A 14,271-nucleotide genomic window follows, 5' to 3' on the forward strand; every position below is an offset into this window, starting at 1 on the left:
ATGGAAACACTGAGGTATAGTTAGTTTTTCACAGGACTGCAAGGTATTTTGAAAAAGTGGTTTTTTTGCATGATAAAAATGATCAAAATTGGCATTTTGACCACTGCTGTGTTAGTTTTTCAGAAAAGAAGTAATCACATTTGTAAGAGGGCTTTTAAGTAACGTCAGCATGCTTGGTTATCTTATCTTAGCTCTAATATGTACCTGGAGTAGATATACAGAAACCTTTGGCAAGTTCTGAATTTTACTTGCTTATTTAGAAATGTTGTAATGTTTAATATATCTATATAGACTATTGTCTTTGAGTATAGTGATCAAACCTAATCACCAGACTGAAATGCTACAGGTTGATAAGCTCATTTCAAGAAGTTGCTTAAGCAGAAAATTAATGTCTAAGATTCTTTAAACTTGTTTGATCATCTTCAAAAGGCAAAAATTTAATCTCGTCTGTCACTAAAGGTGGATTTCAGTGCTTGTGTGAACTAAAAAATTTTTGAAAAGATTTTTATTTGTGTTAACGTTAAGTGGCGTTTACTCCCCCCTTACAGTCACAGGCGTTTACTTTGATACTCCCCAACTTCTAATTTTCAGCTGTGAAGAGGCTGGAGCTGAGAAATTGAACACAGCTGAAGATAAACACTTCCTATCCATCCTGTCTGACTCTCTGATTAATCCCTGCGAGCATTTCCCAATTTAAACATAATGGATGTGACTGTTGTTGATATTTTCATCTCTCATCTTCAACGAAACACATTTCCTGTGTCCTGAGTTAGGAAATATGGGTTAAATTTATTATTTTACTTCAACAGATTAGTGATCTTCACAGGATGTACCCTGCCTCTCACTCTATGACAGCTGGGATAGTCTCCAAATCTCGACAACTCTGAATTAAGTATTGATTAATTCAATTAATAGTAGTTAAGAAAATAGAAAAACATAATAAGGTTCTGTTCTAGGTAATAAACAGATAAAGCTTTATGCATGTGGAGGGTAAATAAAGACACTTTTTTTTAAAAAGGACTCAAAACTTCTTTATTGTTAAAAATCAATATAGAAACAAATGTATGTAGAAAAACATCAACAGCAATACATTCTTATTTTTCCTTACAAAGCACTCATCTGTTTTAAATGATCCCTGCTTTATAATAATGGGCTTTATAAATGAAGGCGGTCAGGATTGCAGCTGGAAGGTAAAGGCACAGTACACTGCTTTATTGTCAGGAAACAGCATCTAAGCAGGACTGCGCAACACTGTGTGGAAGAATCAGAAAACACCCTGCTAATGCTGTATTATATCACTGCTCTCTACTGTCTCTGCCTCCATCACTCCACCATATATTATTAGTGTGACAGTAGGTAAGTTTGAGGCTGGTGGAAGGACAGGAAGTTAACGGCAGCCTTAAGTATTATAAAGATAGATTAGCAATTTAGTTAATAGCCCTAATCTGTGACTTTCATTACTGCACTTCTCAGATACCACAGTCATGTAATCTGTTTCCTGCCAGTGAGAAAATTTATATTACAACACACACTGCAACTAATTGAACGGCTACCTAGTCTGCTCATTTTCAGCACTCTGCTTCTTTTCTTGACTCTACTAGAGTAGCTTTGCATGATTCACAGTTCAAATAAAAATCGATACTTATATTTGCCCTTCATAAAGCCCTCCTTTTAATGAACCCCTCAGTTCATTAAGTGAGTTGTTAAGCATTTCTAACAACTCCATTCCCCCTTCTTTCTTCTGATTGGCCAACATTTGGAAGCCTGTTGACAGAGTTATACTGTCTGGTTGTACTAACTACTCAGAGTAGTTTGAAAGCTGAGCTTTTGGCTTAGAAGGATTACTTGAACCTCATTCTTTGAAACCTGGTGACTCATAATATTAACATTCAGCATCTTAATGTTATATTCATATGACAGGTAAGAAAATGCAGACTAGGTGCCCTTAAAGAAATGCCCATTTGAAGACACGTAGAAAGGCAGATCATGGCACTCCATTAATTTTTCTAACTTAGTTTCCATCTCTAGATGTTGGTTAAGTAAACAGCACGTTTAATCCAGATATTTCTGGATTTGCTAGCCATCAGAACATCATTAGAACATTTCAGCCACATTATAGTTATCTATTACTGTTTTCTTACTAATGTTGTTATTATGATCAGATTTTGTCTCAGACATTTTTGTTGTTCATTGGGTCATTAAATTTGTTTTGATGAAACTTTACTTTCGTTAAAAATTGTTAAAAATTGTATCTTTCAATTTCAGTTATTAATGCCTTTCTTATGTGTTGCTAAACATATCACAAACAATATAACAGGATTTATTTTCATGCATAATTTCCATAAGAAGATATATACAAACCCTTTAAAGACTGAAATGTCTGAGTTCTGAGCCAGATGGCTCATTGTTCCCGCAACTATCTGATTGTGACAAATAGTGTAAGTGAATAAAACTGGTGTCTGAGGTTTCCGTTGAGGACTGCATACAGGCTAGTTGTCTAGCTACTCAAGTAAACAGATACTCATAGCGTTCCTGATCTAGCTATCGCTGCCCCTACTTTAGGCTTTCGTCTCACAGACCTATAGACTGCTTGCTAGGGAAAATATTGAGAATGTTTGCAAGCATGTTGGCATCTTCCATGCCAATCTATAGGACCTGTAGGCCAGGGGTGTCGAACTCCAGGCCTCGAGGGCCGGTGTCCTGCAGGTTTTAGATCTCACCCTGGGTCAACACACCTGAATCAAATAATTAGTTCATTACCAGGCCTCTGGAGAACTTCAAGACATGTTGAGGAGGTCATTTAGCCATTAAATCAGCTGTGTTGGATCAAGGACACATCTGAAACCTGCAGGACACCAGCCCTCGAGGCCTGGAGTTTGACACCTGTGCTGTAGGCTTTTGGAGCAGTGCCTACTTTGTTACCAGGTTCAGCCAGTGACATCTAGCAACCACTCTCCAATATTTTTTCCCTAGTAACTGGTGGTTGCCATGTGATGGGTTGCTAGGCCTGCATGACTGGGTCTGTTGTTGAGCTTGAAAAACCACCAGGGCAACTATGGCTCCAATGAGTTAATTTGGTAAAATACAGAAAGAGACTGTATTTAGGGAAATGTTTTATGTGATTAACCAGGCATCAGATGGCAATTAGTTTCCATCTTTAGGACCAGTTAACAAGTTAATTTCCCATTTGAATATTTTAACCCTACCTAACTAGAAATAAAATCTTTAAACGTAATTTGGTTATTAAAATGTAAATAATTCTGCTTTTGACTTGCAATCAGGCAGCAATATTAGTTTCCCACCATGCTCTAGCATGAGGAAGGACAAAGAAGAGCATATTATAGTACCATTTGTTTTTTTTTCCTTTTTTTTTTTGGGCCATGGTGAGAGAAATGCATCTGCAAAAATGTACTGAAAAAAAAATACATTCTCTCCATATACATATAAATACATTTCTGCTGTGCAAAATGCAAGTGTAAAAGCCTCTCACCGAAGCTCAGCGTTCAGTCAACACATCCAACGTATTGACATGTAAAGCATGAATTTTAGGCATTTCACCTAAAAATGTAGTTTAAAGCACCAAAACTCAGGCCAGCTTGATATTTACTTTAAAGGACAATGATAAAAAGCCGCAGCTCTTTCTCCATTAATAGATCAGTTAATGGACGATCAATTAATTGTTTGTCTATTTTCAAGTAAAACATTTGCTGCTTCTTAAATATAAGAATTACATGACAGTAAGCAAAATATGTCTTTCAGAAATTAGATGGGCTATTTTTTACTGGCTAATCAAAAATAACTGGCAGGTTAATTAATAATGAAAATTAATTAAAGAACAGCAGATTCACAAAGCTGGATTAGTTACCTACAATGCTAACTTAGTTCCTGAAAAATATCACCGGACTGTATTTTTGGGGCACCTTTCAGAGCAGAATGTACATTATTTGGTATTTATATTTTCAAATACATTATATACTTTTAATGTTTAAAATAGGTTTCTTATTGCTGATATCCAGTAAATTTATCACACATGATGCTGTCTATATTTTCCACACTAACTAATGAAGCATTGGTTAAAGACTGGTGATATGGGTGACTGCCAGTTGTTGATGGATGAATGTGAAGCAGGATGATATCTTTTAAAACCTCTCACTTGAATTACTTTTTATGGCATTTCTTTAAAAAAAAAACTCCTGTGAATTCCCATCTGTGGCCCTCGTGAAGCAATGCAATCAAAGACTTTTTGATAAATAACATCTCACAAGTTATGAAAATAGTAATCCAGGGAGCCAGCTTCCCATTATTTCAATACAAAATAAAATATATCTAGCATGAGTCAGAGAAACGATACCTCTATGAATCTTCATGTTCTAACGTCACTTTAGCCTTGCTGCTAGATAAATATTAAAAATGAGGCATGGTTGCTATATCATTTATGATGAATGCTCTCTCCTTACAAAGTCCCTGACAAGTATATCCTGTACATTTTTACAGCACTGAGTAACATGGTTGAGAGAATTCAGAGGCACGGCTTAGCCATCCAAGCTTTGGCAACAAATCCCATCATAGGCCTCTGTGAGGATGACTGTTCATCTACCATTTGCCAGGAATGGGTGTTCCACACTCATACCATGAGACGTAGTTGACATGAGAATGTCCTCCTATTTCTCCAAAGTGGACAGGTTCTTGACGCAATGCTCTAAAGAAACCTGGACAAAAAAGAACAATACGTGATGAGGAACATATTTTAAATCTGATACATTCTATCCAATTTGTATCAAAGCACCCGATTAAGAGCAGCAGAATTTCCTATTTATTGTAATAAAAATGTACAGACATATAATACTAAATAAATGATTGTGATTCTAAAGGAAATGAGAAAACTAAAAGATTCTAAAATGTCCTCTCTGGTTTCTGAACTCTTATTCTAGATGGGCATCAAAGACAATGACAATGAAGTGGGTGTCACACTGGATTTAAATATAATGTTTTACATTTGTCTGTTATGTCTCATCCCAACCGGTCGCAGCAGATGGCCGCCCGGGAGCCTGGTTTTGCTGGAGGGTTTTTCCAGTTAAAAGGGAGTTTTTCTTTCCCACTGTTTCCAAAGTGCTATAATTGTTGTTGGGTTTTTCTCTGTATGTATTATTGTACGGTCTAGCTTAAAATAAAAAGTGCCTTGAGGCGACTGTTGTTGTGATTTGGTGCTGTATAAATAAAGTTGAATTGAATTGAAATGAGATGTAAGTACAGGTATAACTAATTTCTATTTTTTTTAAGACAAATCATGCAGTATACTGGATCTTAATGTCCAAAAAATGCATGCTCACTAAGGAGCTCAGGAAAATTCAGGAAAACTGAAATAAAGCTTATACCTTGTCTGGATGGGAGCTGGTCAGCTCTGAGCTGTCTGCCCGTTCGCCCATCCAGGAATGAGTCAACGAACTGACAGTGATCCTCACCAAAGCCAGTCTGATCTCCAATATTGTAGAATTTACCTATAAGGGGAAATATAGAGAAACAGATCAGATCTGGGATCAGTTTCCCTGTTAAAGTGCGCAATAAATTCAGCATTTGTACTTACCGTTGAGTGTTTCACTCAGGTAGATCTTGTACCTAAGTGAGTTGCATAGCTGTACACCAACAAACTTGCGGTACCAGGTCCTCTTCACATACTGTTTGCCATGGCAGTCAGAGTATGAGTCTGTCTTGAAGGGGAACTGAGTCCAGATGGCATCTTTTCCTGTACAGAAAAATAAATATAACTTTGTACCTTTAAACAAAGGCTTTTCTTATAACCATGTGGACATAAGGTGGATGTTAATTTACCTGAAACGTTCTCACTCACTCTGGGGTCCGCTAAGGAAAGAATAACAACAGGGTCTTAACAGCTTATATAAAGAAAGCATACTGCACATTGATGTAGGAGTGCCTTCTTATAACGTGAGCCGCAACCCTTATCATCATCTAGATCAGTGATGCAGAACATTTAATTATTTCTCTGTGTTTGAAATATAGGATATCAATTCACTCATGCAATGTTTGAAAAAATCAATATTCTGGATGTCAGCTTTTAAAAAACAACTAAATCAATGACTTGTTAGTAATTCTATCATTAAGTCCAGTTATGGATGACTGCATAACTGATTAATTGTATTTTGCAGGCAATCAGGAGTGAAGTCTCAAGTCTCACATTATGATAAATTTCTAGCAGGAAATTACCTTTATGCAATAGCGGTAATTAATTATACATCTGCAATGAGTTGCAATTCCTGCTAAGTGAATTTGAAATGGGCAGAAACAGTAGCTGCCGCTGAGGGTGAACATTAGTCTTAACTGATGAGCGGAAAGTTTGGAGCATTTTTACTTGTTGTTTAAAACATTTGAAGTCACGGAGAGGTCCTGGAGTTTCAGTTTGACTGCAACTGCTTTGGCTTGTGCATTCTCTAAAGACAGGCATAGTTTGAGTTTAGCAGGAATGTACCTGACTCTGTGTTGAAGGTCACTGGTTCACTGGGAGGACCTGAGCCCAGCTCATTCCTTGGCTTCACCTTGAACTCGTAACTAAAAAATGGGGGAAAATATAGCATTACAATAATACATAATCAGTAATAGAGTCATAACTTTTTCAAAGATGACACAGCAAACTCAGATGCCACAAAGTACAAGAAAATGTAGTACTTACTTAGGTATGAACTATATTGCAAAATCTTATTAAGAACTATAATTTATCAAAGTAAAGTAGAAAATAAAATAAAAACATCAGCTCAGCCCAAAAAAAGTACCAATATATTCTAATACATATTAGAAACTACTTGTTAATAATAGTGATTTTACTGTAGCAAAGGATTTCTCCTTAACCATTTCCACTAGGTCACTAAAAAAACAATACAACAACTATTGTTTTCTGTTCTTTTATACTGTATCAAAGTTACACAACTGACTGTTAAAACGGTTTTATAAGCTTGGACAGTCACAAACATCATGCAACCCGTGCATGACAGTGAAAACCATGACCTCTGCTCACAGCTCTTTATTTTCATATGGTTTTACTGGAGTCCAGACTTGCCATGGGCCAGACTTAATTTCTAACCACCTTCCTTCACACCAAAAGCTTTCCCACATCGCGGCTCGTTAAAGCGTCAGCAAGCGTAACAGATGCTCTGCTTATTTTACTGGGCTCAACTGACTTGGGCTGTTTGAACAGCTGAATGAAATGGCTGCAACGCCAACCAGCAGATGTTCAGTCAGATCTGAGTTGCAGAAACACTTAAAATCCAGAGATTCATATGTATAAACCTGCTTTATTGTAATGAACTGGTTTGGTTTGGAGTGTTTTCACATTTTTCATGTCTTCTCTTTCTTCTGTGTAGCCGACAAATTGACTGGTTCTCTTGGCTACACAGCAAATCAATCTCATAACATGAAATCATGGTAAATAAATCTGCAGATAACTCCTGATGCTAGGCTGTGAAAATTTGCACATGGTACACAAGGCTAGTCGATTTCCAATCTCAAATTCTACAATTTAGAAATCGACTTTGACTTCAACTTCATGAAAAGTAAAGTTGAAGAAAGAAAACTAATTTAGGTAGAACTTACCTGCTCTCAGGTTTGAGGTTCTCTACGGCAGTATGAGTCTGGTTTGTAGTCAGGATGGAAACCTGTTCTCCATCTGGGCCTTTAGCAGTGGAGATGACTTCGTACACTGAGAAGAGGATGACAGAATTAGGACATGACCAACAGAATCGTGATAGAACACAGCTAAAACCACCATAGGAGTGTTATAGGTTAATCACCAAAGAGTTTCAATTTCATTCAGTTTTTTGTTGGGCTGCTGCAATAAAAATTCAGCTAATAAGTACCAGTGGTTTCATTGTCAGTCTTCTCCCAGTCCAAGATGATGAAAGATGGGCATCCCTCCACTGTCACCACAGTGAGGTTGGAGGGTTGAGTCTTTGGTGGTGATGTCACATTTGTCTCACTGGGTTCATCTTCGGGAAAGTAGTTGAGGGAAGAGGTAATAGAGCAAGGCTCATCTGGTTTCTTTCCAGTTTTGTAGATGACATGAGGTGCTGTAGAAAGAGAACATGAATGTAAAGCATAAGTATCATTGGGGTTTGAGGTTCACTTTGTATTTGTAATTGGAGCTGGAACAAAAAATGCTTGTTTTGATGTCTGTATCGCTGTACGGTAAAACCCAATGTCCTGCTAAAGTGACCATTTCAGCTTACCTACGTAACGTTTTTTGCCCATGGCGTCAATCTCAGAGGATGGCTGTGATTTAAAAAGATCTGACTCCTCCCATGACTCCTGTCGAGGTGCTGAAAGAAGAAACACAACACAAATTGTCTAATTTCAAGAATAAACCTTCTGGGGGAAAAATGACCTTCCTTTTATGTGCAACATTTTTTGTAAACAAAGCAAAATATTACAAGAAGGTATGTCTACTTCTTGTAAGCTGGTTTGTGATATTTTGTGCATATTGTGCATGTCCATGAATTTTTTTTTTCTTTGTTTTGTTTTTGTGGGTTTCTTTTGGGAGTGAGTATATAGTTAAAAAATACTATATTTTCCAAAAGCTTTATTCAAAGAAAGCAGTGACTGACATGAAAACTTTTAAAGTGCCCAGCAAGGCCCCATTTGGCAGCATATTGTAAATAGACTTCATGTTCAATCATTGGTCACATGCATTTGGTTAAACTAGCAAAACATTTCAAAATAAGCAGGAGAAAATTGTCTTAAATTGCAGTGTGCATGTGGTAAACTGGACGAAACTGGGCTGATGACTACTACTTGATTGCCAAGTGGAAATCTTTGTACCAGTAGTAGTTGGTGTTGCAGTTGTGGTCTGTTTCCGTTCTTGTTTGATCGGCTTGGCGGTCACTGCTGGTACTTTGGGTTTCAGGACAGGCAGTTTATCATTCTGTTTGAAGTTGTTAACTTTGTCTGATGGAAAATATGTAAACAAAAACAGTTCAACCTTCAGAAAACTATAAATGTCGCAGTTAAACAAGGGTGTAGACAAAGTTCATTGTTTTTCTTATTGAGTTCCTACCCGTTTCTCCAGGTTTTCCAACCAAATTTGGCTTCTTGTTGATCTGTATGGCTGGACGAGCAGGAGATCCTGAAAGAGACAAAAACATTATCTTGTTACAACCACCTTTTCAGCCTTTCTTTTACTGTCCTGATCTAAACCATCTCTGCACTTGTGACTTTTTGTATTAAAGGGTCTCTTTCATGTACAATCATTTCAAATTTCTTTTACTACTATTCATATAAAGTGCTGCAATAATTTTCTAAAGTATTACATGATGGGAATGTCTCTGCTTTAGATCAGATTCAGGCTTGTTCTGTAGTCTGTGGACAGTATTGCTTTACATAAGGCAAAAATAAAGCTTTTACAGCCAATTTGGATCTATTTTCTAGCCAGGTGCTGTCTAATCTCTTGAAAAATACATTTTTTCAGCTAAGGTAGAACTCCCTACCCATTTCCAAATGCCAAATGAACCTTAAAACATGAACAATTCCTTGTAATCCCACAAGATCTTTTGTGTTTTTCTGACTAAAGTCCAGAACCTGCAGCCAATTACACCCCACCCCTGCCCCCTTTCCTCTTATTTAAGCAGAAGCCAAATTCTTCACAATCAAGGAATGGACTCAGTTCCAAAACTAAATAGAATAAATGCAAAGCCAGGAACATGAAAGATGATGGAGTCCTGAAACATGTTAGCTCGTAACATGAAACAACACAGATGCATTCCTTTCAATCAGTTGCATGTAAATATGTATGATGGGCTGCCTGTATGAATGTTTGCTGTTGTTTGACATGAAGTTTGGTTAAAATTGTTTAAGCTTCATAGAGATATTTTGCTTACTTGGATAAACCTTGTATTATTCTTGGACATAAATTAGGAGGCTTGTCAAGAAACCACAAGAGGTACAGTGTTCTCAAAGGATCATTATATTGGAAGGTCAGAGTGGAAACTGTGCTATAATTATAGCCTATGTTCAGAAATGCCTCATGATTACAATACAGGACTAGAATAAATAAATATTGGTATAATTTTTTTCACACAAATAATTCTAAAATAAAAAGCAAACAGAGGTTTCCACATTCTGATGAAAACTGTCCAATGCACGCCATGCTGTCCTGGTTCGCGTGAGGGTTTTCTAAACACGGCATCTCTGCAGCAAGATGTCTGAAGCTCATCGCACTCGCAATCAGGCAAGAAGCACAAGCTGAAGCATTTGGACCCTGGACAGAAAATTTTTAAAATAATACCAAAGGTCCAATCGAGATGCCAGGTTCATCACAGGCTAATTAGAAACAGTCTCCTCCTTTAATTTCTGTGGTGAGAAAAAGTGCAAAGCTCTGCAAAGTGAGGTTCTGTAAAAGTAAGCTAACAATCAGGGGAGCGCATACTTTCCAAAGCCTTTGGCCAAAACTTTCAAGCTGACGGCCAGTATTTTCCTTCATGGTCCTTCTAAAGATTTGTTTCTGGACATGTAACACCACCAAACCATGCAGTCTTGGCGATGTAGAGCAACTGGAGCGGCAGTCAGCACACGGCATGGGCAAGTTTTGGGTGCAGACAAATGAAATTCATGCCGTTACCAACCATAAACCCACTCTTCTGTGGTGGGACCCGAACGACCAAACACTTCAGGGAGTTCAGACTTCTTTTCCTCCAGCAATGAGTTGTTCACTGCAGCAGGAGAGGCACTGTGATTAAAACTGGAGTCTGTACTCAATACTGAAATAAAGCCCTGAGACGCCTTGGCCATTTTTCCTGTTTTGCATTTTTAAGTTTCTGTCAAAAAGTCATAGATCAGTGGTTTCTGGGTGTTAACATACAAAAGACAAAACATCAAAACTAGAAAACTGATGACACCAAAACCAGCTCATGCATACTGGACAGGAAGACCATGCCCACCATGACACCATGCACAATGTAAATTATTAACTGTATAATTCACTATAAGCTTTTGTAAACTGTGATCTGACCGGGTTTCAATTGTCAGATGGGTTCTGAGGGTGGCCTAACTCATAATACAACTGAATCTAAAGTGAAAGTTCTCATAACCCATATCACCCTCTTTTTTTAGCTGCTTATGAAAGACTTCAAATTCTATTGAATTTTCTGATGCTTGAAAGTCACTGCAGAGAGTTTAACCTCTGCTGAAGGTATTACTAGAATAACTTCTATACACTTTTGCTGGTACAAAAAAACCAAACAAAAAATATGCTTATTCTTCTAAAAAGACAAATGAAAAAAGGGTTTTCTAATATTTTTCTTTCATTGGTACGTTAGTTCCTATTCCAAATAAATATTGCAGCCAGTTTGTGCCAACAACTTGTTAAGCCTATTAAAGTAATTGTTGGAGCAAAAGGACTATTTTCTTTCCTAGTTGGGTTGGAAACTACTTCAAATCATCAGAAAGTAAACCAAACACTACAAATAAAATAATGGTATTAAGTTTGAGAGAGAGCCCATATAGCAACTATTATAACTACTACTATATTAATGTACAGAGTAAAGCTCAACAAGTGTAGGCAGGTCTGAGCCAGCAATAACACTCCACTACACCAGCTCTCATTAACTAAGTTACATTTTAGAAGCATTACTTTAACTAAAAGAGTAACAACACTCCCAATAACATTGATGCATTATATGTATATTTTTAGATATTTCTCTATAAACTTAAAAGGCCAGTTTCAGAAAAAAGATTCTAATCAATTTGTAGCTCTTGATAATAATCTTGACAGATTATTTTCTGTCAATTTTTATCATTTTCAGCAGATAACAGACTCTTTTCTTTAGATTATAACTCTGGAAACACTATTTAAACTACACACAGCTTTTTTTTTAAAAAAACCCATCATGCTAATGTTCCCAAAAACTGCAAAAACTGTGCAGTAGCATAAAAAAAGTTTGAATTGTGGGGAAATGGCCAAAGTTTAAAAAAAATCAATAGTCAACCCTGCAGACAACAAATAGCTTAATTATTCAATACTTTTGTAAAACACAATCTTTAAACATACATCCACAAACAACCAGTGACCTTAGTGTATTATCTGACCGTTTTCATCTGCAGATGGAGTTCATCCAAGAAAATATACATTATTTCAAACTGATCAGAGTTTAATGCTTTTGAAACTGGTTCTAAGGAATAATTGAAACTTTTTGTGAAATATTCTACATGGTTATTAGAGCAAAGCAGTGAAACAGTGAAGCAGTGAAATGTTTTTTTAGCCCAGCACCCAAAGAGTTGAAGAGGTCTCAGGTCTCTGAATTTGCTACAGTTTCCTCAACCACAACCTTAAACCAGATGGTTAAATACTCCCCACCACCAACAACTTGTAGAACACAGAGGGACACAATCAGCTGCTGAGCTTAAGTAACCAACTCACATAATCAACCATGTGCAGCGGCTTGATTAGTTAAATCTCTCTGACTGAAGCTTTGCTCAAAACTGGCTTGAGGCAGCGAACGTGGGACAAAAAGACAACACAGATGGACAGACCAATGGTGGACAAACAGGTGGATGGATGGGTGAATAGTGCATGGACATTAAAGTATTAATAAAAAAATGGATGGACACAAAAAACACCAACAAGAGCTGCAGTGGAGGTGAAAATGCTGCAAAAGCGAGTGAAGGGTTAATGATGAAACACAGAAAGACAAACAAGGTCTTTTTTACCCAATCGAGGTCGGGACCATATGGCCGGTTTAGGTGGGGAAATGCCCCGGTGTGGTTGTCCATTTACTGTTGGGAGAAAACTGAGTGTTATGAAGGGAAAGAAACTGTCTCTGAAAACTGAACCTGATGAGAGGACAATCAACCAAGTCCTTTTCTAACCAAACAAATCTTCTTTTTTTTTTACTTGTCTTGACTATTTGGAAAACACCTACTTTTCCCATTTTTTCCCCAACTTTTGTCCATTTCCTTAACTGTACAGAATTCCTTAATTCTTGTCATGGATCAGTTATGAACCAAAGATAAAACTTTATGTGCATTATTTATTGTGGAAGCAATGTAAAATCCCACTAGTTGATCTATTAAACTTTAAGCCAAAGCTTTTAACGGACTTGTGTGGTTGTTCGCCTGAAAGGTTCATTTAGCAGCCAACAGTTAACAAAAATGAAGTTTCACAGCATTTAATCAGAAAAAAGGCAAAAGTAAAATTGTGTTGAGGGGTGATGAGATGCGAAACAGTGTTGAGACACATAAGAAATTCTTTCTTAAAATTGAAAGAATAGTGGCACAGAAAACCATTGCAGAAGCCTCCAAATTGTCTCAGACAGTAACAATAGATGGGAAACTGGAAGATAATGAGTCCACAAGAGGGAAAACCAATCAGTGTTGATTAGAATATCTCACGATTCTACAACCTAAATAGTAGGTATATTTGATGTTTCAGTTCTTTTTGGTATCAATTTTTCATCGACTTGATTTTAGAATCTTGAACAAGAGAGAAATATAATCAATGAGCCTGTAAGTATTTTTCCATCAAATTTACATTTGACTTGAAAAGAAAAGTCAAACTTAAACTTCAGTACTTGAAATTAGACATATTTCATGGCTTAGCCTATCAAAACATTTTCCCCTTGGACAGTAAAAGACAGCAAAGCAGCAAAGTGAACATAACAGAAACAGGTACAAGGAGGATTACCCCCAAGTTTCCCTGAAGTTGGGGATGAGTTACTCGATCTAGAGGAGGGGGAGTGGGGCTGTCTGAAGCCATTAGAGAAGGGAAAGAGAGGGTTTCTCGATGCTGGCCTCATGGATCCGGTAACTGTGGTAGCTGCTGGGTTGTAGGGCTGCAAGGGCAGCGATGGAGTGAGATTTCTTTTGTTTCCTTGACCTAAAAGATCAAAAACAGTTGTACGGCCTGTGTTACAGTCTGATCTGACCTTTATCTGTGTTGGCAGACAAGCGAGCTTGCAGCAGCCCTGTGCAGCATCGTTAGTGATGGACCATTAAATCTGATGTCATTGAATTTATGGAATAAATAAACAAATGAGCACGATGGGACCAAGATGATTCTTTAAGCGCTCACAATCTTGAAAAACCAGTCATCGAAGATGCTGATGAATTTTGATAACTGGAAGATTGTGTGCTGCATGCAAACACCAGATGAAATGTGCGTGAAGGTGATACTCCTGGATTGAGCAGCCATTCCTGTGGAAAAAACCTTTAGTGCTAATTTCACTGGAAGCTGCCTGGAAGCTCAAGGGAAAGAGATGATTGCAAATTAACAGCAGA

General features: G+C 37.3%; 1 protein-coding gene across 11 annotated transcripts in view; it reads right to left on the bottom strand.

Moving 5' to 3' along the window:
- Positions 1 to 1,021: 1,021 nt before the first annotated feature.
- LOC102778169 (target of Nesh-SH3-like) overlaps positions 1,022 to 14,271 on the bottom strand; it is a 35,927-nt gene continuing 22,677 nt past the window's right edge. For 6 of the 11 annotated variants that reach the window (XM_035912628.2, XM_006802014.2, XM_006802012.2 and 3 more), the window contains 13 exons: positions 13,679 to 13,870; positions 12,706 to 12,771; positions 10,623 to 10,709; positions 9,059 to 9,127; positions 8,824 to 8,949; positions 8,235 to 8,324; positions 7,866 to 8,075; positions 7,603 to 7,708; positions 6,485 to 6,564; positions 5,830 to 5,859; positions 5,585 to 5,743; positions 5,376 to 5,498; positions 1,022 to 4,709 (listed from right to left, as the gene is read on the bottom strand). In XM_035912628.2, coding sequence (XP_035768521.1) covers positions 4,594 to 4,709; positions 5,376 to 5,498; positions 5,585 to 5,743; positions 5,830 to 5,859; positions 6,485 to 6,564; positions 7,603 to 7,708; positions 7,866 to 8,075; positions 8,235 to 8,324; positions 8,824 to 8,949; positions 9,059 to 9,127; positions 10,623 to 10,709; positions 12,706 to 12,771; positions 13,679 to 13,870 — 1,454 coding nt within the window. In that variant the 3' untranslated portion in view covers positions 1,022 to 4,593. The remainder of the gene's footprint in view (positions 4,710 to 5,375; positions 5,499 to 5,584; positions 5,744 to 5,829; positions 5,860 to 6,484; positions 6,565 to 7,602; positions 7,709 to 7,865; positions 8,076 to 8,234; positions 8,325 to 8,823; positions 8,950 to 9,058; positions 9,128 to 10,622; positions 10,710 to 12,705; positions 12,772 to 13,678; positions 13,871 to 14,271) is intronic. The other 5 variants (XM_087836009.1, XM_035912629.2, XM_087836011.1 and 2 more) reach the window with 3 other exon arrangements.

Source organism: Neolamprologus brichardi, chromosome 23, assembly GCF_056152115.1.
Source record: "Neolamprologus brichardi isolate AB-2024 chromosome 23, ASM5615211v1, whole genome shotgun sequence".
Classification (NCBI taxonomy): domain Eukaryota; kingdom Metazoa; phylum Chordata; class Actinopteri; order Cichliformes; family Cichlidae; genus Neolamprologus; species Neolamprologus brichardi.